At 45.5% G+C, this 24,694-nt stretch overlaps 1 protein-coding gene across 1 annotated transcript in view; it reads right to left on the minus strand.

Moving 5' to 3' along the window:
* The window catches only part of LOC144476702 (uncharacterized), a 75,484-nt gene that overhangs the window by 5,515 nt on the left and 45,275 nt on the right, over positions 1-24,694 (minus strand). The window contains exons 3-7 of the mRNA XM_078193830.1: positions 12,561-13,442; positions 7,996-8,167; positions 1,829-1,890; positions 819-951; positions 118-226 (exon numbers count right to left, since the gene is read on the minus strand). Coding sequence (XP_078049956.1) covers positions 118-226; positions 819-951; positions 1,829-1,890; positions 7,996-8,167; positions 12,561-13,442 — 1,358 coding nt within the window. The remainder of the gene's footprint in view (positions 1-117; positions 227-818; positions 952-1,828; positions 1,891-7,995; positions 8,168-12,560; positions 13,443-24,694) is intronic.

Here is a 24,694-nt window from a genome sequence, read left to right on the forward strand (position 1 = left end):
CTTCTTCGAAGAATTTGATCGGATAGCAAACGGGACAAGATTTATTTAGAGGAGACAGAAATAGACGAGAAGCGATTGACAGGTGTAGGAATATTAATATCGGTGCTATTCTCTTACCGAGCTATTAGGATTCTTGGTCATGAAGATCCTCAGAGAGCGGCTGCGGTTGCTAAACGGCCTCAGCTCCGGATCTCGGCCAGGACCATCCACCGTGTCGACGCAGTTACTGTTGCCACAAAGATAACGTCCAATGTTCAAATTCAGCACACGAGAAACGATTATCGGATAATATCGAGTGCAACATGCTGGTCGAATCAATCAATCTACCGGAAAAATATGTCGCTTATTGCGTTCTCGTTCGATCCACAAATCGAATCCAAAGCAGTAGATCGATAGATTCGACTAGCATTTTTATCAAAGAGAAAAATATATTGAATTATCGTTGCGGATCTTTATGCGAAATAAAAATTGTTAAAATTGTAAAATGCAGAAATTATTGATTAATTATCAATTAGTTATTTTTGTAATTTCTCATTAATGTAAAATATTCAAAGCGTTTAAACGTTTCTGCTATTTTCATTTAACGCAATCATTTTTCTTATAAATGCATAAAATCCGCAGTCTAATAGCGACACCCGATAAATGTAAATTATCCGCTTGACGTAGGAATGTATTAGTGACGAACACGGGTCGATCAACATCGCTATGAAATCGCAGCGCAAGAAGTTAAGATAAAAACATGGAAAACAGATTTTCCCGGGGTGGTCTGGAACGCCTCGAAAGTGGAAAATGTATGGGAATCGAATGTAAATACGTACCTCGATCGCAATTCCTTTTGCTTTCGCTTACAGTGGATGTAAGCCGCTATGCAAATGATAACGACGAGGAATACTGCTATCGTGGCACCGCCGGCGATGCTGGCCGTCTCCAACATTACACGCTGCCGGGAAGCTGTAACGCAAGATCGGCTTCTTAGCAGAGCAGACAGGGTTTCCTGTTTCCCAGACTCGTTCTAATGCGTCCCGAGATTGAATGCCCAACTAATTGTATCGTCGTGACGGTCTCCCGGCGTCTCTCGACTACCGGTTCACGAAACAAGAACTAACTGGACCGCGCTGTCCGGGACTTCCGGGTGCGATCGGTAATCCACCTCGATGATAATAAGACGCGTCGTGTAATAGAGCGCACGGATCTCTTGCGCCGTATTAATATAACATTCGATTCTTGTAAATAATTGCCGCCGCATGCGCGCCAAAAGAATACAATGGAATACGTAAATAATATTCTCATGTACGAATTACTGTTATCTTTTACGGTTATTCGATAGAATCTGTTCGATCTTCATATTTATAGTTATATTTATAGTTGACGTTAAACATAGCCAACGGTAATAGCGGCTGAATCGCGGTGTCTCGTAAAAGTGATGCGATCGAATTTAGATTTTGCAAAGAGTCGCCGGCGTTTGTAGAATTGCAAAACAAGAAACCGGTCATTGGTAACGTCAGTACAACAGTATTTCGTTCAATGATCTGTGCCGGTTCGGTGAAAGCAGCGACAGCAACGTTAACAAGTTCATCGAGGTTTCAAGGACTTTCTCACAGAACCTCGCACCTGAATGTCTCGGACCGGGACCAAGGACACGGACGATCTTTTGAGAGAACTGTGGCAGCAGCCTTATCTTTGGACCGCTTGCTTCTCAGTGCTCAATAACTTGTATTATCTGTTTCCAATGGAACTGCTGAATTATACTGTAGCGAGAAGCAAACGATGCAAGGATGATCACAGTCTCGACGCATTAAAACTCGATGCAGTTGCCAATGATACTTACGCAAATAGGAACCATCTAAATCCTTAAACTCGCACCTCTGCCCGATGTAGCCGTTCGCGCATCTGTAACGAAAGAAAACGCGAATAGGATGAGCGAATCTCGTCGCGAGAATGTGTGTGAGTGCGTGTGCGTGTGCGTGCGTGTGTGTACGCGCAAGGCTGCGTTAACGGAGTAAGAGTATATCAGGAGGGGGTGAGAGGACGAGCGGAACGCGCGCGGTCGGCTTTATTGTTCGCCGGTACTTCCGCAAAACGCCGCGAGAAATCCAGGAAGTTATAAAACGTACTCTTTAGGCACGAACCGCTTTTAGTATCGGGCATTAATCAGATGGGTTACCCGGCGTCGCTCCAACCGCCCAATTAGTACAGTTAATTATTATTAAAAGAAAAAAAAAAGTAAAACGAAAAGAGTCCTGGAGAACGGAGGAAAGGAGACGAGTAGGAACGGCGTGCGACAGAAGCCGATCGAGGAGAGAACAGAGGGATTGTGAAAGGGATAAGGGGCGAGAGAACGCGAAAATGCGTAAAGCCTGTAAATGGATCGGTTTACAGGGCTTGCCGGTGATTACGCGATAATTAAAAGGATTCTCACGGTCGATTTCGTCGTACGGTACCCGCGATGATTCGCCCTTCGAGCCGGATAATTAGCCGAAACCGCGGGTTCCGTCGGCTTTTGTCCGGGGATCGGGGCAGATCCATCGATTAAAACCGACGATCGTTCGTCGTCAAGGAAGATTAATCGTTCTTTGGACACGCTCGCCACACGTCGATCCATGCGAGCGTTTTCTTTCTGCTCGCTTCGACGATGCCGACCCGCTCGTGCGCAAGCTTCCGTTAACTCCCACGCGATGGATCGTTAATGTCGAATATCGCGACGGATCGCGGCTACCGAATGATCTGAAAGTCGATCGCGACACACGATTCGCGATGTTGACCTCTTAAACATTCGTTAATTTCGAACGAGAGATCGATCGAAGTGCAGAAGCTACCTCCTGTGCCAATTGTCTTGCTTTAATTATTAGAAAAGAGACGCCAGATTAGTTACAGAGAAAAAGAGTCGCTATTGAATTCGAATCTTGTGTTGCTAAAATCTAGGTATGAAGGTAACTGAAGACGTTATTAAGGTAGTATATCGCGAAGCTGATCAACCTAGCTGTAAAAGAAACCGTAGCGTAAGGGGTTAATGAACCAGTACGTCTCGTTCGAAAATAGCGTTGGAAGTACGATGCATGGTATGGGAAAATTGTGGAAAAAGTGCGGAAAGATCCGCGACGGTTGCATATCGATTGCGTTCGAGTGCAGCAGGCCGTCCACGGTCGAAAGTTAGGCGTTCATGGGAGCGTGGCCGCGAGTCGGCCAATGGTTCTCGCGCGCGATCGCGGCCATTTAAATCATGTCCGCGTTCGGCTCTCGCGTGTTTTCGTGGCCGATAAACTATCCGTTGACCGATCATTGGTAACGCGACGCTCGCCGGTTCGTTGTTCGCCTTTAGAAATCTACCGTGAATAATAACCACCGCCGCGCGCGGCCCGTAGTCTCCGGGGCCGTGTTCTCTCTTTTCCCGGCGAGGTGGTCGCGATCGGTGCCCGTTTGTGTATCCGCCTTCTACTCCCCGGCCCTTAATTTATGCCGCCTCTAACGCGATCGTGACGCGTTCGAAATGTTAACGCTGGGAGCCCCGTCTCCTCGCCGCGAAACGACTGATTTCACTGTGCGAGCACCGCTGTTTAACAATGCGAGCCGGCTCCGCCGCGGAATCTTGATTATTCGCGAATCGGATCGGACCGGTTCACGCCCCACGGCTCTTCAGACACCCCGATATTATCCACCGCGATCGGTATTCAGTCCCTCTCCGATGGATCCGTCATTTCCTAGAGATCCCACGACAGTTTTGGTGCTACGAGTCACAGAACACTTTCTGTCATGCAGTGCACTGTCTATCAGTGGCTGTTATTTTTCAGAAATTTTCTACGAACGAAACATTGAACAGATCGATGAAAACGTTATTTAGCTTAGAGCTAAATCCATCCCCTTCAAATAGCGTTCTGATCTTAGGGGACACCCTAATCTCAGTCTTCTCTTTTAGACAAAGATAAAGAAATAAAAAGCAATCAAATCTCCTCAGAATTTCTAACAAAAATTGCCCGACTCCGATCGATGTCCTAACTGCGAAGCTAGCAAATGAAACAGTCGCGCAGAAAGCACGTTTGAGCAAGTTGTCGCACTTTGTATCGTACAGTTTACTCGGGTAATTAGGCACGTTTTCATAACGATGTATAATAATGAATAGGTTTCTAGAAGCAGAGGCAAAATATTAGTTAGCCGGTAATGGGCGTCAGGGCGACCAACAACCGGCTAATGGAGATTCCAGTGCGGCGCAAGGCTAAACATTACAGATAACTCCGATATTATAGAGTCGTCTCGGTTTAAGTACGGTTTAGTGTTGTTCTCGCTGATAGCGATCGATCGGCAATCCCCACGATCTGAGAACCAACGCATCCAGGTATATTGCTGCCATGCACGCGGGCACACAGTGTTGCGTTCGTATCTGTTCCCGAGCGTTCGAATTCCGCGTTTCCCGGAGGATTTACGAGCCCGTAAAACCCACTGTCCATTAACGACAGGTTTTTCACTTTACTTTCTCGACCGACACGAATTTGTTGCGCCACACACTGGCTACGGGCGGAGTTCTCACGGGTCCGGGAGGCCAAAAAGAAAAATCGGTCGATTGTGCTCCGTTCGATCGATGGGGGATCGTTCTGTACGGATCCGGATCGTTACGGTGAATTTATTGGAATTGGACCAATACAGTGGAACAACGCAATTCCTTGTACTACAAATTACCAGCGCTTCTAATGCACGTAATAATAATAATTAACCAACAATTATATTACTACTGTATCGATTCTTTTAATTCTACGTGAATTTTTCAAACACATGACAATTGAGAGAGCATCTGGCTCATTTATGCTAAATAAATTAAATTAAATTTTATACTTTGCGTGCTTATTTGTTTCGCAGCTGCATAAAAGTACGTCAGGTGTCTGCAACACGTACGCAACATTTTGCTTATAGAGAGGACGAAGTCATCAAACTTAATATCTTATCGCGGAACAAAGCGATGACCGTACCGCGCTTGATAGTACCAGGAATTTTAACGAATCTTGAACAGACAAACTCGCTTCGTGACAATAGCCTTTCGCGATAAGATAAGGCGCTCCGAATTCTGTGGAAGGGCTAAAGAAACTGTGTCACGGCGTCGCGATTGCAACACCTGCGCATTATGCGTGGAATTCCCGCGTCGCGAAGACGCTTTGGTGTCTTTCGTAACGAGGCACACCCTTCGCAAACACGGACGTATTTAGTCGAAAACGTATTGGAGAAACTTCTGAGACGAGCCTGATTCTTGCAGTTGACGTTTCGGGGAACGACGCGACGAACACGATCCGATAACGATATTTACTTGTGTCATTTTCAGGAAGGAATGCCCGTTACCAAGTAATTACGGAACAGTTTAATCTGGCAATCAATAGTTTACGATCCACTCGACAAAAACTCGTGACCAAAAATTGACGGTGTCCAAAAACTAATGAAACTGTGTCTGAAAATTAATGAAATTCTGTTCGGAGGTTAATGAAACTATATCTCGATCAACAGCAAAAATGGTCAAGGTATTTCTAAATAAAATTATTAACCAATCTAGGATCTACAGTGTTCGACAAAGAATTGTCTATAAGTTAACAAAACCGTGAGTAAAAATAATTGGAACTGCAAACAAAAAATTAACAAAGCCACGTAAAAAAATCAATGAAAGTGCATCCAAAAACTAATGGAAACGTCTCTCGGACGATGGTAAAAATGTCCGCTGTCGTTACCGAATGATTTGCAGACCTGTTTACGAGCCCTTGAGGTCACGAAATACCACGGCAATGGTATGGAACCATAAATTTGGGTTCGGAGCGAAACGAGGAGCATTTGCCAGTCACCTGTGTTCCGGGACGGTTGTTCCCAGAAACGGAAAATGTGCGGGACGGATGCCCGGTCGCGTTCACCAGGTGAAAGGGAATCAGGTGGGGGGTTCGACATTACACGGAGCCGACTTTTTTCTCGCTCACGCGCACCCTCGCGTAGCCATGGGGTTGAATCCGTCGGCGCCGCGGGGGTGGGCAAATCGTGTACCGATCCGGGACCGAGAAAGGGACCGTTTCTCGCCCCCGACGTGCCTAATCCCCGGTTGCGTGCCGTCGACACGTCCGCAGGAATTCCTACGGGAGACCCATGCAACCACCACCAGCGTCGATTGTGGCAATCGACCTTTTTTCCGGGCTGCGATCATGGGCCGACACGTCCACGGCTACTGTCTACGCCGATCGCGTGGCCTTCGGAGAGACAGAGGCCATTCAGGACCGTCTACGATTGATTTCTGAAAGGTCGAGACTACGGGTCCTCGGGCGTTAGGCTACCTTCCCCTCTTTGGGAAACTTATTGCGTACCGAAAATACTGAATGGTGATTTCGAGATAGGTACAGTTAACTGAACGGCTACTGCCTCAAACTTTAGGGGATGACTGCATTCCATTGAGCGAAGCTCGGAAGATTTTTAACCTTCGAACTGCAGACGATGATGCATGCACTCCTTAATATTGTGATATATTTTTGGAGGATACGCGGTCGCTTTCATCCAATTTATGAGAAAAAAGCCAAGTCAAGCCAGATCCTATTCTTCGAAACACACTACGATAGTAATCATACGGATTCATGACAATAGTAGAAAAGTTTGTGTTTCCAGCTTCTATGATTGTTATTTGTGGATCCTATTCTACCGAGGGTTGTTTCATCCCCGAGTTTGTTTAAACGGAGACCCGTATCAACTTCTTCTCCCAAGAGGATCCGGAACTCAGACCTAACAAGACTTTATTACAGGACGTCCCCAGCAAAGTATGCTGTATATCCCTTTAGGAGTAATTCGTAAGGGTTGTTTACACAATTTTGCACTTAAAAGGACGACACTCGTCGGGCTACCTTTTCCTACGACTTTAAGGGGGGTCCTGCACCTAGCCAGACTTTGTTAGAGAATGACTCTTTTCCTTCTATCTTTTTCATATAACTGTCACGCTGTGTCGCGTGTAAATTATAAGAGGACACACCCTTCTACTCAGAAGATGTCTCTAGCGAACTATGACGCGTATTCTCGAAAGATAAGAAGAGAAAATCGACTTCGAACCAGCATAGAACCAGCAGATGAACCCATGAATTTCGCTGGGAGAATCATCGGAGCAGCCGCGTTTTGCAACGGTGGATATATCGCCGGCTCGGTTTCAGGCAACGTCTCATCGATCTAATCGGCGACCTTCCAGTATATTTCCCAAGCGGCGCGCGCTTAATTATAGCGGTGTAATAGAGGTGTCGGCGATGAAAAGAGATTTACTCGCGTCCGGCTCTCGTAAATCTGGTTTTCCCCGGCTCCCTGTCCTCACCTCTGACGTCACGGCAAGCGAACCGCGTGGTCTCGCGAAGAAAATTACGCAAAAATCGCGGGAGACGGTCTGCTCCGGACCCCGCAACGCGTTGTTCGCGACGATAATGCGCGGGAAAGTGGAAAACACGCGGCCCCGCAGTTATCCAGCACTTTCCACGACCGAGAATTTTCTCCGTTCGCTTCACGGGATCTTCCCGGGCCGGCGGGAATTATGGGAGCGCGAATGTGGAAAAAGTAGCGCGGACCGTCCGAAGTCGTGGGTTCTTTGTCAACTGTCTAGAGAATAGTTAACTGCTCGCGATTGTCGGAACTATTTTATTTGAACAAAACAACTCGTTTGGTCGAAAAGTAATATTAAAATTTAAATGGTCGTTGGCAATAAAGAATTTAAGTTTAGGTCCAGTAAATAATAAGATACGGTTTAAAAATTCTTTTATCGTACGCGATGACATATTTAAAAGATTAATAAAGAAATTATTCACATTAATGATTGATTTAAAAATTCGACTGACATATGCGGTAAAGACATCTGAGCAAGTCATTTGATATTAATTAAACCTGGCTGCTAGCGATCATTTGTCACGAAATTGACGTGTATGCTCTAAGTGTCTCTCGAGGACGGCGTTGTGACAGGTGTAGTTGCGTTGGTAATGGTGTGAAAAAGCGAATAAAAGATTGTCGAATACTCACAAGCAATTGTACAGGAGGGAATCGACGATTTTGACAGTGAAACATGTGGCACCGTTCAGGCAGTACCATTCCGCATAATCCGGTGGACACGTGTACATGTGGAATGTGATGTTCGGTCGAGGCGTCGGCGTCGGCGGCCGTGGCTTCGGCGTCGACCGCGACGAACAGGCGTCTGTTGATAGAAATAACAAATAAATCAATATTTCGGCGTGCACCTTCATCCTCGAATGGAGTGTATAAAACTCGATCATTCGACGAAGCACAGCTCGCGAACGTAGCTGCAAGTAAATTCGCTAAAACGAGAGACAAGCTCTGCAGGAAGTGCCTATCGAAGATAACACGAAAACCCGATCAAATCTAATCGAATCTCCCCGAAGATAAAAATTCGATCGCAGATTATACAAATCCGTGGTCGCATTAAGCAATGCATCGGACGGATAAAATAAAAATCGAATAGCAGACAATTTTATTCGGAGCAGATTTCGATCGTAGAACCCCATTGTCTCGATTGTGATTGTCCTGTGAAACAGTGGATCGATAACAGCGCAGCCGAAAAACGAATTCTCTCGATCATTCCCCGATCTTACAATTTATTTTCAGTGAAACATTTTAGCGCAACTTTATGCAAGGAGTTATCGCAAAATAAAACTAAAATATTTTTATTTAATAAAAATTGATTAATAGTTTCCAATTGATTAGGACATTTCTGGGATTATTTTTATTTGGGCGAACTTAAAAAAAGAGATTAAATCATCCCGTTAACCCCCAACAAGTGCTTCATTGGCAAAGAACCGATGTAAACTCGCGGAATAATTTAGACCGCGTTTAACTTGGTGCGCGTAAGTATATGCATGCTCTTTTGTTAAAATGGTCGCATGCGGCCAGCCGCTATTGTGGCCGTGGCCGTGCTATTGCGCGTTTACCCCAACTTGTGTAACGACCAAAGGCCAAGCATCGTTTATCCCATTAGCGGTTACGAATGAGAGGCGAATTGTCGAATGGGGCCCGCTTTAGAAATTCCGACGGCTCCGAGGTTCACCGAGCACAAAAGGGCGCTCCCCCCCCCCCCCCCCCCCCCCCCCCCTCCACCCCCCCGAAAACTTAACTCCCGATACTATTCTTTCGGTCGCGAAGGAGCCCGGCTCCTTTGTGGCTCTCGTCTCCACGTTAATTTATGTTAAATCCCTACCATCGGCACATTTTTCATATTGTTAGTCGCCAACAGCGTTCTTGATTTATTTGCTTTCTCGGGGATTTCGGGCAAACAGATCAAGAATGTCGTGCCTTCATCCCCGGTCGATTCCAGCGTACACACCTTTTTCGGAATTCTTTTCGCCAGTTGAGGCTCGGGTTCGGGGCGAAAGTGATCTAAGAGATCATGTTTCACGATCAAAAGCTACGAGAAAAATTTTAAAGTACCGTTATATTATTTTCAACTGACTCAATTCGTTAACAAAGGAAATATATTTTCATTCGCCTTCTGTTTATTGCAATCGAGGTAAACAATTTTCATTTTCTAACATCTCCAAAAAATTCAAGACATTCGATCTATTTTTAGAAATGTCATGCCGTTTTAAAGAGTGTTCAGATATATTTGTCCACGACTACATGTCTTTCCTGATACCATGCAATTTAAAAAATGTTCCGATGAAGCGAACACTTATGAGTCAGCAAGCCGTTTGATGCTCAGCACCGCGTATTTAATACTTATCCGTAAGAACTTCGGAATCATACGAATAAATAATAGGATGTGTTATCTAACGTATTGAGAAACTATTTTTAGTATTTTTACGCTTACTTGGAAGCATTGATCGTGATCGAAAGCGTTGAAGCAGAAGATTCTCGATTCGATAAAATCGTCTATGGAATTAAATTCCTGTGTAACGGTCTAATTATAGTCGCCACGTTGCGGACGAGTTGGCCAAAAGCAAACGATGACAAAGATTCTAGGATTCCACGTTCCCCGGACTGCTTGAAATTCCCTGTCGATCTTATCTCACGTCGTGAGAAGACGTTATCCTTATCAGTTGCTTCGACGTCCTCAATATTTGCTCGCGATTACCGGCGAGCTGTCTTCAATTTCGATATTTGCTCGGTTCAAACAGACCTTGTGTCGCGAGCAACAGTTCTAGCCTAACAAGTCGATAGCGCCGTCGCGTTAACATTCCGCGAACTCGTAACACCTTTAAAAACAAACCCAGTGATCCAAGAAAGAAAGAAAAAAAGCAGTTTTCTGCTCGACCGAGGATCGCGTTGATCGACTAAAATTTGTCCTTGCATCGGATCTTGTGTCAGCCGAAAATGTGCATTCTGCACTCGTTAATCGTCCAAAAAAAGGGGACGATCAAACGATGCAATCCACGGCGAAAAAATTGCGCAAATATCCAAAGGGCTCAGACAGAGGGGAAAAAAGTGGTCGGAGGAACGCGAAGAACGCGGAATCCACCCGTCGATCGATCGATCGATCTACTCGATGGATCGGAGAAATATTCGCAGATGCTGTGCAGGAGAGGGTGGCGAACGAGAGAAAGAGCGAGAGAGGAGAGAGCACGGCGTTCCTGTGCACAACGCCGGTGCACGTTGCATCCGCCCGTGCGGCGCACCGCTATCTGTCACCTGTTCTAATTCTCGCAATCTGCCGCACGTCGGGGACCGAACCGGGCCCGAACCATTCCCGAACAAGGCCCGAACAATCCTGCGCGTGTCTGACCACCCAGGCAAGTACCTTTTTAACGCCAAAGCGATGTAAAAGCTGCGAGAGACCCAACTTTCGCGTCTTTAGAAGTTTTACGATTGCTAAATTTAGTAGGATAGTACATTTGGCGAATATAGTTGCCTAAATCGTGTTAGATTTTTACAGCAATTCACATTTCTGCTTCAACCCTTAATCGGATTATAAATAATAGCCAGCAAATATCATGGGGCAAAATAGCTAACTAATTAATTGAATTATGTGCACGATTTTAAGATCAGAGTATATCGTTCATTTTCTCATTATCTAAATATTCGACACTAACATTTGCAAAGTGTTAATCACACGATTCAGGCGATACGATCCCAAAGCAAAGATATGTTAAATATCAAATCAGAAACGTAGCTAATTAAAATTCCTCATCCAAAGTGCATCCACTGTCTGTCTAAGCGGTTGACCAACGAGTACCACGCTTCTCGGGCACATATCCGAAGCTGAAGGCTCGTTTCGCGCAGAAACGCGGCAATTACGGGGAACAGGGTTTAATTCTGTTCGAAACGGGTTGCGGATACGATCGTGAGCGTACGAGTGTCATAAGGGTTAATAACTTCTTCCTTCTCGTGTAACAGAAGCACGCGTCCACTTAGTTTAGCCGACGGAACCCGGTTATTTCGATGAGCGACGCTGTGACGGCGATATATCGCATCATAATTCGAGAGGTAACTTCGCAACCCTGCTAGTTTTTTTACCGATCCCCGATCCGTCGGCCGCCTTTGTTCCCGAGTCCGCGAGTGGATTCGACGCCATTCCTCGAGACCCGCGACACGACATGTGTTCGATACATTCGGGGAATAATTCGGGGGGACCCTCGGTATGCACCGTAAACGCGGGGCCACCGATGTTTTAACGTCGCGCGCGTGTCTCGCAATCTGTCGCTCGCCGATGAATCGAGGATCGCGTGCCCCCGCTGTGCCATTTTCGGCCACGCTAATTGACGCGCGGCCGCTTCGGAAGCTACCCTTTTTACGAGACCGCCGAGACGCCTAACGGCACCTGTAGACCCGAAAATTATCGGCGGAACGCTACAAAGCTAACAGGTCATCTCGCGATTCGTCGTCGTTCTTTGACGCTAAGATCTCTCGGTGTGTGGCATAATGTGTACTTAGTCACGACTTCGTTACGTAAAGTTGAACGAAATTGAAATTCTTTGCTAAAGCTACAGGTGTTACCAACTAGATAATACTATAACAATACTAATTAGTGCGCCTTTATGGAAAAAACTATGAAAATGATCAATTGAGGCGCACCCCATATTGTACCACAAGTTCTTGCTACAGACCCGTCAAATTAATAAGGGTAGGAACTCTCTATTGATGTGGACAATTTGGTATAATAATTCGCAGTCTACCGATCACGTTGAATTCTTAGCGAACGATTCTACGACAGCCACCCAGAGAAATTCCAGAGTGGTTTAGCCATCACAGGGTCACAGTCTAGATCCACATCACTATTCGTCGCGGTAGACACATCCGCGAACAACCCCCTCGAATTCCACTGTTTCACTTCCTAGGACCACATCTTCGTAACACAGGCTGTCAGATCGAAACCGCCTGAGGAATAGCGAGAGAAAGTGCTGCTAATTCGCTAGCTATAATCTGATCACCCACCCCGTATCGAACGTCACTGTATCACTGCCGAGGATCACGATCGTCACAGTTAAAAGATGAGAAAGGACAGAGAAAGCTAATCGAGAGAAATCTAACGGTAGCGAGCCCTAACTATTCCGCGCTGATTTCGGAGCACCACTGAATAAAATCACTTTGCGAGTCACAGGATCGGCTAAACGAAAATAAGGAAAACAGTGTGCACTAACCTGCTATGCCGAAGAGCGTGTAGGAGAGGATGAGTAGAGTGGCGAGGTAGGGTGGGATCCTGCATCCTCTCGTCATGGCAGTGACGGTGGCAGGGTTGTCGGTAGTGGTACCATCCGCGTGGCGGTCGGTGGTTCGTGCGACGCGATCGACGTCCACGTCGTCGTCCTCTCGGGTCTGTTCCCGGTCGCTGGGTGGCCTGTCGTCCGGCAGCCGTTCTTGCGTCGTGTGCAGGTGACGATGATGATGATGATGCCGAGGTGGCCGGGGCGAGTGGTGAGGCCGATGGTGGAGTCGGTGGAGATGATGGTGGTGGTTGTGATGAAGGTGATGGAGCTCGTGGATGTCGCGATGACGAGCGTCGGCTGGCTGTTCCTGGCACAGAGCCTCATCGTCGGGTTCCTCATCGACGACGAGCAGCTCGTCGCTAGCCGCTGCCACAGTGTCCCTTCGCTGGTGACATCGGTGGCGCTGTTGGTGACGGTGGTATCCGTAGCGACGATGTTGTTGCTGCTGTTGTTGTTGTTGAGGATGATGGAGGTGATGGGGTCGGTGGTGGTAGTTGGTGGTACTGCTGTCGCTGCAGCAGACCTCGCCATCCGCCACCGGTGAACTGACCTCCTCGAGTACGCTCGCTCCGACCGATACTTCGCATCCTCCTACTCCCCTACCTTCGCCAGCCAGGCTCGAGCAGCCTTCTCCCACCCCCGCAGCAACGACGACAGCGGTGCAGGCAGCAGCAGCAGCGGCCGCAGCAGCAGCAGCAGCAGCAGCAGCGCCGGCAGCAGCAGCAGCAGCAGCGGCAGCAGCAGCCTCTTCTGTTTCCTCAACGGCACGAGCTCTACCACCTGGCCCCGAGCTACGTCGCACGTGCCGCCGCCTCCCTGTAACCAAATATCCGAGCCAGAACCCGGCCGTTTACAGTGTGTTTTATCTCGGCCGGCCTCTACTTGATCTAGCCGGCTGATCCACGCACCCACACCAACGACCATGCACACAATCCACAACCACGCACTCTCGATCGAGGGGGGAGGAACGCGGACACCACCCAGCGACACGGGTCCACGCAGGTACACCCCCTTTTCAATTCCAAATTCATCCTTCTTACGGATCAACGTCAGATCTACCACCATAGCTACTACAGCAATGTGCTAGCTGATTCTTCGAATCGTGAACATGCGATTCAACTTCACCTCAAATCATACATCTATAGAAATATGCTAAGGGATGAACGTTCTGTAGGTGGAATTCGTAATTCTGTAGCAACTGCGTAAGTGTAATGAATATCAGCAGCTGTAGAAGCATTTAATGGTCTACAGCCCCTATAAATACTACAGCCTCTGATAAAAAGTATTGAAATAATTCTTAAAACATAATATATTCTTCTAAAACTGATATCGAATCAGATTAAATGCAAAAGAAACTAAAGTGAATCTTTTTTGAATGTTAAAGGAGCTGATAAATTTTATCCGACGAAATAACGGAACGAAAATCAATTCAGATAGTGATCTAGATATAGGGTAAACGCAGGGTACATTGGACGTGTCGTAAATCCCGACGGTGAGGTAACGAATTCTAAAGGTAATTGCATATGCGATAAAGGCTTGCAGTAGGAACCACTTGATCGTGAAAGCTTGTCAAAAGTTGAGCAATTTAAGTTGAACTTCTGATAGATCGAATTCAAACGAGTTGCAATTACAGTAAAAAAATTCGTGAGTACCAAACATCGACGGTTCTCAAAAGTGGTACTTATTATAATTATGTTAGGCGCGTTTGGCAGCTCGCGCCGCATAAACGCAATTAGGAGCAATCCGATAAAGTCATTTCGAATCACGAGATCGCCTGAGCGTGTCGATCACCTTAGGAAGTGTGCGGTCGAACGAAATGTTTGATCACGACCGAAATTGCACGATATCCATGGGGTTAGTTCTAGGAAACCGAGTGTAAGTATTTTTTTTACAAAAATTTAGCTCTGCATTATAACACGAGCTAGGGCAATTAAACTTTGCAAGTGGCATGTTCGTCAACCGATCGTGTTCTAACGCCAGAAGTGTCGGTTTGGTAATTCTTCCGAAATTTAGGAGAACTGGATATCTTTAAGGAATCTTTTATCGGAAAATTAAGTCTGGTAATTCGGCGATCCACGAAATAACAGGGCTCCCGTTCCGTGAGATTCTGCATCGAGGCCGACACGTTAGAATGCCTCACCTAGTTTGGACTTCGTTGCGAGGGAAGCCCGAAAGCTTCTGGAAACTTCTCGCGTGCAACAACGACGTTATTCGATGTCAAAGGTCCTGGTAAATGTTCCTGATAAATGTATTTACTCGATGCGAAAGAGAGTAATACTGATTTGGATATTTTTGTGGGACGCGTCGGTTAAAGGTATTTGGAACTGGGGTACATTCGTTTCCAGCGTTCATTTTTATATTCAAGCAAGATATCGCGGAGAGTGATTTTATTTAGTTCGATTGCATTCTGTATTTTATAGAGTGTTGGAATATACAGAAGAGATGTCCGAAAGTTAAATCGGACTTTATCAATTATTTTTACGAGATAGCGATAAAATAAAATATCTTTAAAATCTTGAAAGCAATTAAATTGAATCACACATTCGATTAGGCAAAGTATGCTCAGACAATGGCCCAAGAATGCCTCGGCACCCTATCCCGATACCTCGGCTCAGAAAAAAAATCATCCAGTCAATCAACCATCAAACTCGAATCCCCACACCCGCCGAAATTCCCCGAGTCACCCCGAAATTCCCTCTGTCGGGTCTACCTGCTGTCCGAGGCGCGCGCCAATCGTCCGAAAAATTCTTTGTAAGCGAATCGCGATCACGAACGACCGTAAAGGTGTCCAGACGAGGAGAGGACGAGAGAGAGAGGCAGAGAAAAAGAGAGAAGGAACGGGGGAGGAAAAAAAGCGGAGAATTTTACGCGTCGAGTGGCCACGCGACACAGGAATCCCCATGCGGTACATGGTACGATCATTTAACAACCTAGCCAGATGAAATTAATATTTATTTAACGAAGCAATCTTTGGTAATTTTACTCGACAATTTATTGATGGAAAAGGGTTTTATAGAATATCTAAAACAGGAAGATGAGATTACTCTAGTTGTCCTGCGTGAATTTTATTTAAGGGGTGGTAAGATAGAAAAATAGTTTTCAAACAAAAAATTACTTGTTTGGCTCAAATATATCACGTGCTATGCGATTTGTTAATTGTTTATACAGTTCCAAAGATTATTAATTATAATTCATTACAATTATAATTACAATTTTTCAAATTTTCGAAATAACTTCAATTTCTAAGTATTGTGATCAAAATTTATAAAAGTATTTTCAACAACTAAAGACAGAAAAATTATTAAAGTAGACAGGTGCAAGTGAACATCGTGATGTTGACTTAGAACGCGATTTAAGCATCCGGATCATCATTGAAATTGAATTTCCGCGCTCAGCAGCGGAACAAACGTCGAGCACCATGTCTGCCGGCAAATATTGTCCCAAAACTGGGGCCAGGGGTGGATACAGGGAGTGGTGAGCAAACCAGAACAGAGGCACGCGAACGCGATACTTTTGTCGAGAGAGGCCCGGTCAATTTTGTTTCCCGAAAAGTCCCCGGTTTTCGTTGTCGGGCCCGAGCGCGCGGGCCTTTGTGTGCCCACGCGGTAAACGGCCGCATTGTCCGCCCTGTTTGCAGGGAAAATATTTGCCGCGAAGAGAAATTGTTTTCTACTCTCCCTCACTCTTGTTTCCACCCCCTTGATGCCATCTGCGCCACCCCGCGCGTCGATTACGCCCCCCCGTGATTGGATCAAATTCCACCACCGTTCACATCGAGGCACTCGTTTCCGCTTTTCTACGAGATTTCGTGGTCCTGCCATTGTTGACAGGGCCCAGTCCTGTTGCTTGTGGCAGGGGTTGAGGTCCGGCGACCCATATTCTAATCCATTGTTACAGAATCCCGTGGCGGCACATGGTTTTCTTTCATTTTTTAAGTATAAAACCGTCGAAGTGCTCGAACAGTTCATTTTTAATATTTAAAAGCTACGCGAATAAGTCTGAACGTATTTTGAAGATTAAAGTTTCCTCTCTACAATCACCTTTTAAAACATCATATAAGATTTTTTAAAACTGTTTTATATAACAGAAATGGAGAACAAGTTTTGTTAAAACTAATTCAAACTTTGAACACTTTTCAAAATTCAAAAATTTCGTTTTGCAAATTTTTCTTGGTAAAACCAATGACAAAAAATACTGCATAATTAACGTAAGAAAAAGCGCCGATCTCGTAGATTTTCCCGGGTTTCTCTGACGCTGATTTGCGTCCGTTAAGTAGGGGAAACGAACGGCCGCGAATGCTTTGTCAATCGATCCGATAAATCCGTGCGTTAGTCGATCGCACACGAGATCGAAAACAACTCTCGATCGCGTTGCCGATACGATCTTAACCGGAATTGTTTTTCAGAAGACATACCAGATTTCACGACGACCTTGTCCCACTAACTGCCCGTGTGTCGTAAGCCGCGAGCGATATAGCTCGCGAGAAAGATCAGGTTAATTGCCGCAGATTTTCTCCTCGACACTTTTTCACACGGCAGAAAAAAAAAACCTCGGAAAGTATCCTGCGGCCGTGGCGATACCAATTAATCATCGTATTGTGTTCGCGCAATTGTCGACACGCTTGTTCCCTCCGCTAATTCGTACGTTCGAATCGAGAACGTTACGAAAAACCGGAATGACGTCTCAATCGGTGAGACCGGTCGAATTAAATCGATTTAACTGTTCCCGACAATCTGATACCATATAAAAAGTACTCTGTGATTGCGTTATAAAAATGGACCGGGAATTTTATGCATTTATTGTAAAAATTAGTAGATGAACGTTGGAAAAATTTAAAAGATTTTTCTTCGTAAAATGTATACAATGGAGAATAATAAAAATGGCGACGTTCGTACTGAAATATTAATTTCAAAATGAGAACATCGGATTGAAAAATAAGTGATCCATGCGTGAACGTAATACTACCTCGATGGAACGATCACTATCAATGCAGATGTCACGTTTTATTGTATCTAATCGGTTCGACATGAGATACAAGATAAATGCAAATCGTGCCCATTAAAGGGGAATAAAATCCGATAGAATATTAATTTAGCAATATTGACTGCAGACTAGAGTAGAAGCGGCTCGGTTGAGAACACCATCGTATTATTATAGTGGAATGGCGAGCATCACATGGTGTGTTATGGGTGCGATGATTCATAGGATCGTCGCGCGGTCTTCATCACGGTAAATCAGCACCGGCGAACTATCGCAACATATTCACGGATCTCGATCGTGTCCCTCGTTGCTCTGGTTCGATTAGCATGTTAAACGTGACACACAAAACTGACGTCTTGCGTCAAATGTGACGTCAATCGTCGCTTAAACGTTCACGCCGCCATGGAGGGGTTAAACGGCGTTCTTTGACACCGGCTCGAAAAGATACCGGTGACGGTAACGAGGCATAATAATCCGATCCGACAATTTCCATCATAAAACAGTCCGCACTTTGATTCACCGGATGACAACGATCCCCCCGTGGCACATAAACGGCGTTCCACTTTCGTTTGCACGTGGTTTTGTTCTATCGGCGGTCGAATTTGAACAAAAAGCCGCCGTCAGAATGGCCATGGAAAGGCTCCGATCGCGTTCTCTAGGCTGTCTATGAATAGAAAATAAGCACCGTTTACGATTCTTCAGGGAATTGTTTGAGCAAGAAACTATGAAGCCATCGAAAGCCTTCTTAAAAGAATGCTGAAAACTGTTCTTTGTTGGACCTCTCGAACATTAAACGTTAGCGACAACCGATACAGCGACGGACTATGGATCTTTGAAAAATCAGACTGGAAGTCAAATGTCTTTTGTTGCTTTGACAAGTAATGGAAGACAAATAATAACATAAAGATCCACAGTCCATTCATTAATCACGAATAGATTGCGAATGTTTGTAGAAATGACGATTTATTCAGATTTTGTGCTACTTTTACCAGAAAAGGTGCTTCAATAGAGAAATTTATTGCATCATTTTCCACAGAAACGGACTTGCAATTTCAATAACTGTTAAATAAAGAATATGAAATGGGTAATTTGGTAATGTGAGAGAATGATACAAAAGTTTCGTTCTTACTGAAGAGAATCTTTGACGTTGAAAAAGCGACGATGTTGTCGAGAATGGGAACCCAAGGAGACAGTCGGCGACGTCGTCGCGCGGGAGACAATCGGTATCGCTATCGGCGCAACTTCTAAAACGCCGCGCGGACTCCCTCGTGACTATCTCGACCCTAATCTCGAGTCGTACATATTTACAATTCAGCGACAAAAATCGTAGAAAAAAGTGGATGGCGGTGGCGCGCGGCGAGGCGAGGCGAGGCGAGCCGCGAGAGCACCGGAAGTTACGGTAAAGTGCGTGCAATTAGAAAATAACCTAAATTCAAGGCGGTTCGCGGTTCGTGTTAAGAATGATCTCGCCGGGAAGGCGAAGAGGAGCGAGGAGAAGCATTTAACGGCCCGTCGAGGAGGGAAATGGTCAATTATCAAGAGCAGACCACGTGGGCCGCAGTTTAAGTCACCGGTCAGTGCAACGAGACCGACGTGTCACCTACTTATCAAGAAATTTCGCATATACCTCGTCACGAGTCCCGTTTAACCTTTCCTGGAACCTTCCCGAACCGGTGTCCGATCGTTCAAACAATCGTTCAAACAATCGAGATCGTCGAATCGAGCGCGACTTCGCCCGGAGTCGTTATCGAACGCGCTGCTAATTAGAGACTTCGATGCCTGCATAGGCGACGAGCTATAGCTACTACACCAAATTCTGGCCAAAATACATGCAGCCAGTGCGCGATTATTATAGTCATTTTGTTCGTTGGACATTTATTTATTAATTCGTTGATGTTAAGCGCTAAAACTGTTATACAATAATATGCTACTTTAATATTCACATTTCAGATCTTTATGCAAGTTAAAACTGTCTTCGTTAGTGACAAGATGCCGGAACTAGATACACATTTATTTCTACTCTTAATCATTTGAATCAATAGATAGTGATATCATAATTATTTTCAAATGTTTATCTAACCATTTTTCTCTTAAATGCATAAAAACCGCAATCTAGTAACAATGTCAACCATTATTGCGTCTCTTCGGATTTCTTTTGTAAATCAAGTTTCTATCTTGATCGCTCTGTTATGAATGTGATACGGCATACTTCGCTTTAATATAATCTTGTAGCATCTTTTTTTATCTAATCTTACTCTTATATCACCGTTTGATTGTATACTACGTACTTAATCTACTTCAGCCAAGTAACAAAGGGGTTTGACTCGCAAATACTAAGTAAATCAAATAAAAAGAAATACAAATTTTTATAGATATTTGCAAGATCCACTGCAATAAATAAGATATCGATCTTTCTCGGTTTCGTCTTTCAGCAAGGAAACGCGTGTAATTCGCGAACCAGGGTTTCGATTAGATTCAGCTGGATATCGTTCATGCCTAGTCGTTCGTATCGAATGGAATGTCGAAACCGTGAGCGGATTCGCACTTTTTATCGGATTCCGCGAGGAGAGGCCGCGGCAAGCGCAAACAAACGAAACGGTTTCGTGTCATCGACGGTCCGCGATGCGTCAACGCCTGGGACTCTCGGAGACAGTTTGAGGACACGTTCGAGTGCTTGTGCACTCGCGGGAAACGTTGTTCGTCCGTTCCCATCGGTGCGGCGGACACACGTCGACGGCTGTTGGGAAATTTTTCGCACGTATAAATAGAATATCGAGGAAATATCGATTGATTCGCCGTTATATAAGCGCGTAATTCACCGCAATTATCTTCGCGCCGAACGTGTTTCATTTGATCGTTTTACGCTGCGTCGGGGCGGAAACGCGCGGCCGACGAGACGTAACCACCGATGCTTGTCCGCGCGGTAAAAGCGAACACGTCAAAAACGAGAGCAGAATTTTCACGAATTTAAATATTTCAGTCCGCTCCATACACCGAATTTCCTAACAACAGATTCGTTATCGAAGAAAATACGTTTCGAGAAGTTTGGCAATCTTTGAACTCCCGTAACTTCCTGCAAAAAAATTCTTACGACAGTCCGGCCGTGCTCATTCGAAAGGGTGAAGCCTCTACTTTCACACCCTTGAACTCAGATTTTGCGGAGATTAGTTTGTGTTATGAAACGGAGCGGATGATTCGAGTAACCTCTCTCCTCTGCGTTCGTTCCAACGCGATCACTTTGACAATAATCAGTTAACAATTAAGTAATGATACTGTTAAATCAAATTTATTAATCTACAAGGAATCGTTTAAATTCCCAAAACTCAATATTATACTCAGCGTTTTCCTCAAATTTATCACGAAAATTGCAGCTGTAACCAAAATTAAGTTCCAGGGTGTGAAAGTATAAATTTCCACCTCTCATCCGAGCACAGGTAGATCATAGTAGGATTACTTCCTGTAAAGTTACAGTTCTCCAAAGATCTTCGAATATCGAGGAGCAGCGTGGAACAACAACAATCGTTACCAATTTGTCAAAAAGAATCGAGCGTCCCGCAGGAGAGGCCTCGCAAACAAAAAGCAAAATCAGCGCGGCATTGTTTGTAGAGCGAGCGAACGAGCCGTTGCGTAAACACGTATCCGCTTTCGTCGGACGAAAGGAAAGGTGTGTTTCCAGGAGAGCGACGGAAAAGCCGAGACACGCGATCCGTCTAGAAAACAGGGACTTCGCGCGATGCACCTGAGCGACCGTCGAATTAACGACTTAAAAACGCATAAAACGAAGGACCACCGTAATCACCATGGTCCTCGTAATCCAGCGCACAATGGTCTGGGAATTCGCTTTCTGCGGTTAAAGTGTCTTAGCGAGGTTACAAGCTTTAAGGTCATAATATGATGAGTCACTGAGTACGTCTCGACAACAGCTAGGATATTGTCAAGTCTAAAATATGTATTAACAATTTTAAAAAGTCAGGGATGATATGTTCTTGGAAATGATCTTGTAACGAGTAACTAAAATAAGCACATTATCGTCTTTATAACACTGTATCCACTTACATAGTTACACGAAATTGTTAATATTCTAGATTTATAAGTTCCAAGCAATTCTCGATACAAAACCGAATTTTTCTTAAATATGAAAATTGAAAAATTAAATTCCGGCCAAAAATGATTGTTTCCTAAATCATTGTGCAACTTCAGAGCCCCCTAAAAGCCCACGTGTCCACCATGAACGAGCTTGTTTTAGGAAACGACACTCCCTCAAGCCATAATTTACCAAAAAACGAGACAGTTATCGCGCGCAGAACGTTTCCACGGGCCCTAATTTGTTAAACGACTCACAGATCCGTTGAAAGATGCTCTCTCTCGAGGGCGCGGGGCCTGTCAACCCTCCGCGAGAGCACCGAGAGACAAGCACCGACACCGATTCTCGAGTTGTTCGAGAAATTTCGGGCGTGTCTGGTCACGTGTCGCCGGAAAGCTGCAGCTTGAAGGGTGCAACGGGAGCAAAGGGGGAGGAGACGGCTGAGAGAGAGACAATTTTCCAGAGAAGAGCCTCTCCGTTTCTTCCGGGACCCGTCCGGTATCAGCTGCGCCTCGTTTAAACACGGAAATTCATAAGTCCGAGTATGTTGCCCCGAAAAAAACCCCTCTGTCTGCCGCTGCGAGAAGAAAGGGGGGTCAGATAGGACCCCTCGGAATCGACCCGGCGATCTCCACCCCCACGGAACACCACCAGCTGAACCAGAAACAGCTTGGACACGTTCTGACGCGATTTCGAAGTCAGAGATCAACTGCTCCTTTGGTCATTAGCTTTTTTCCCCCCTGCCTGCGATGGATGAAATATTTTTTTCATCGAACAGAAGGGAGATACACTGATGGTTCAGGCTTAAAAATTTCGAAGCAGGGAAGCATTATTTAATGAAAAATAGTATAATAATAAAGACACAATCTTTTTAATGTTCTAGAAAAGGAGTAACACCTAGGCAAATACAGAAAATAAAGAGCAGATTTAATTTCCTCAAATAATTTTTCTGTACGTATAAATGTTCAAAGAAGAATTGCTGCAATTGAGAAATGAAAATGAGCGGTATAATTATTTCATCTTCTCGTAACCATTAAAAAAATGATGGAAGCGGTCACAAAAAAGCGACGAAGATTCGTGAAAAGGGATGATGCTAGAAAGACCGAACCGAAACCACCCTCGACATCGCCGGCCTCTCTGCGCTCGTTCTCGATCGAATCCAGGTTTGCGAAGCGGTGCCAAGTGGAGGAGGCAAGACGAAAGGAGAGTGGAAAAGATCGTGGATCGAGGGTGGAGGCGACGAGGGGGGTCGAAGAGAGATTTCGGGCAGGGCGACACGCGGCGGCAGCTGCTGTCTGCCAGGAGGACGCTCACCCCCAGCGCGGTCCGCCCGACTCGGCTCTCGGCTCGGCACGGCGACGAGACGCATGCAAATCCTCCGAGACCCGAGACTGCTCGATTCAAACGCGTTCCTACAACTCGTCCTTGCGCGTTCCGCAGATAATGCAACGGTAAAACAGCCAGAGGAGAGCCGGCGGCACCGTGCGGCGGCCGAGGAAGGGGGCACGGTAATTAAAAAGCAACGCTCGAAGGTATTTAACCGCGTGCGTCCTCCTAGCCGACAGCTGAGGGCATCCAGCGAGGAGCGAGAGGCGCGAAACGCCTCTTGAAACGCTCTTCACGTATTTCGCCGCATCATCGGCCGTAGTTGACCACTCGCGGGATCATGCTTCGAAAAGCGATGGGGAAACCAGACGAACATTTTCACCGAACGAACCTTTTCCAACAGTTTCGCCACGAATTTTCTGGCTGGCTCATTAGCGACTCGATAATTAGAGGATGTTTATCTTTCTATAAGTGAACACTTGAACAGCAATTTGGTTAAAAATTTTGCGGATTTGTGACAAACGTGTCGGAGCTTAGAATAATGAAAAGTATTTTGTAAAGCATATTCACAGTTTTGCTTTTTTACTGATATTCAAATAAAACTTAAAACAAGAATTACATTTGAGTATCAATGAAAACGTAACGTTACTTCGAATCTATAATCATTCGCACTCGTGTATCTTGAAATCTATTGAATCTCGTTTAGCATAAATGCGTGAAGCGCACAGTCTGATAACCAGATTGCGGATCTTTATGCAGAATAGACATTTTCCACAACGATTATGAGTAACGGAAATGAGATAAAAATAGATTGCTTCTTTGAATTATTATAATAAACTGAAAATAGTGTAACCGTATCATTAAATACCTCCTCATAAAATCCGCGGTTTAATAGCGTACAGTATGTCTGCTCCTTTTCTCGGTATTTCCTCAATTAATTGACGATCGGAATTAATAGATTCGTCGATGCGAGTTAAATGGGGTCCTAGAGAATCGATCTAACCGGGAGCACCCCTAATGTCGGCCCGATCAAGATCCCAGCGCGATCCATCAATTTCTAATTTCCCCGTCAACGATATTGAAAAAAAGGAAGAAGGGAGAGCGAAAAAAAGCGCCGTTAAAGGAGAGCGAAAGGAACCCGGGGGGAGGGAGGGGTTCGGTATCGTTCGGCTTCGGCGTGGCGGAAGGGGCAGGGTGGAACACGAAGAAATGAGTCTCTCTCTCCTTGAGTCCCCCGGCCCTCCTCGCTCTCCTCTCTCCACGAGGGGAGCGGAATTTTGAAAACAGGTTATGGAGGCAAGAGGCGCGTGCCTGCCGACGTGTCCCTTGAGTTCGGCAGCTGCGACCGTCTGAATGGGACGTGCCCCGAGAGCATGTGCGATCCACGCTTTTCTACGGGAGGCATATGCGTGTATGGTGAACCGGTGCTCGGGCTCGAGCCACCACGGCCAAATCGTACCGAAAGATTATGAAAATCTACCCTCTCGCTCCAGCTCCAACCTCGTGGCCTGCTGCACCCCCTACCCTCGGCTGCGAGCACTCTATAAACCCATCTACTGGGTGTCCATTACATACCAAACCATCGGACATCGCTAACTATTTTGGCAAGCTAACATTCCTCAACAGCACGCGAAATATCGGAATCCAAGATAGGAAATACGAATGGTAAGAGTAGCAA

The sequence above is a fragment of the Augochlora pura genome, chromosome 11, assembly GCF_028453695.1.
Source record: "Augochlora pura isolate Apur16 chromosome 11, APUR_v2.2.1, whole genome shotgun sequence".
Taxonomy (NCBI): Eukaryota; Metazoa; Arthropoda; class Insecta; order Hymenoptera; family Halictidae; genus Augochlora; species Augochlora pura.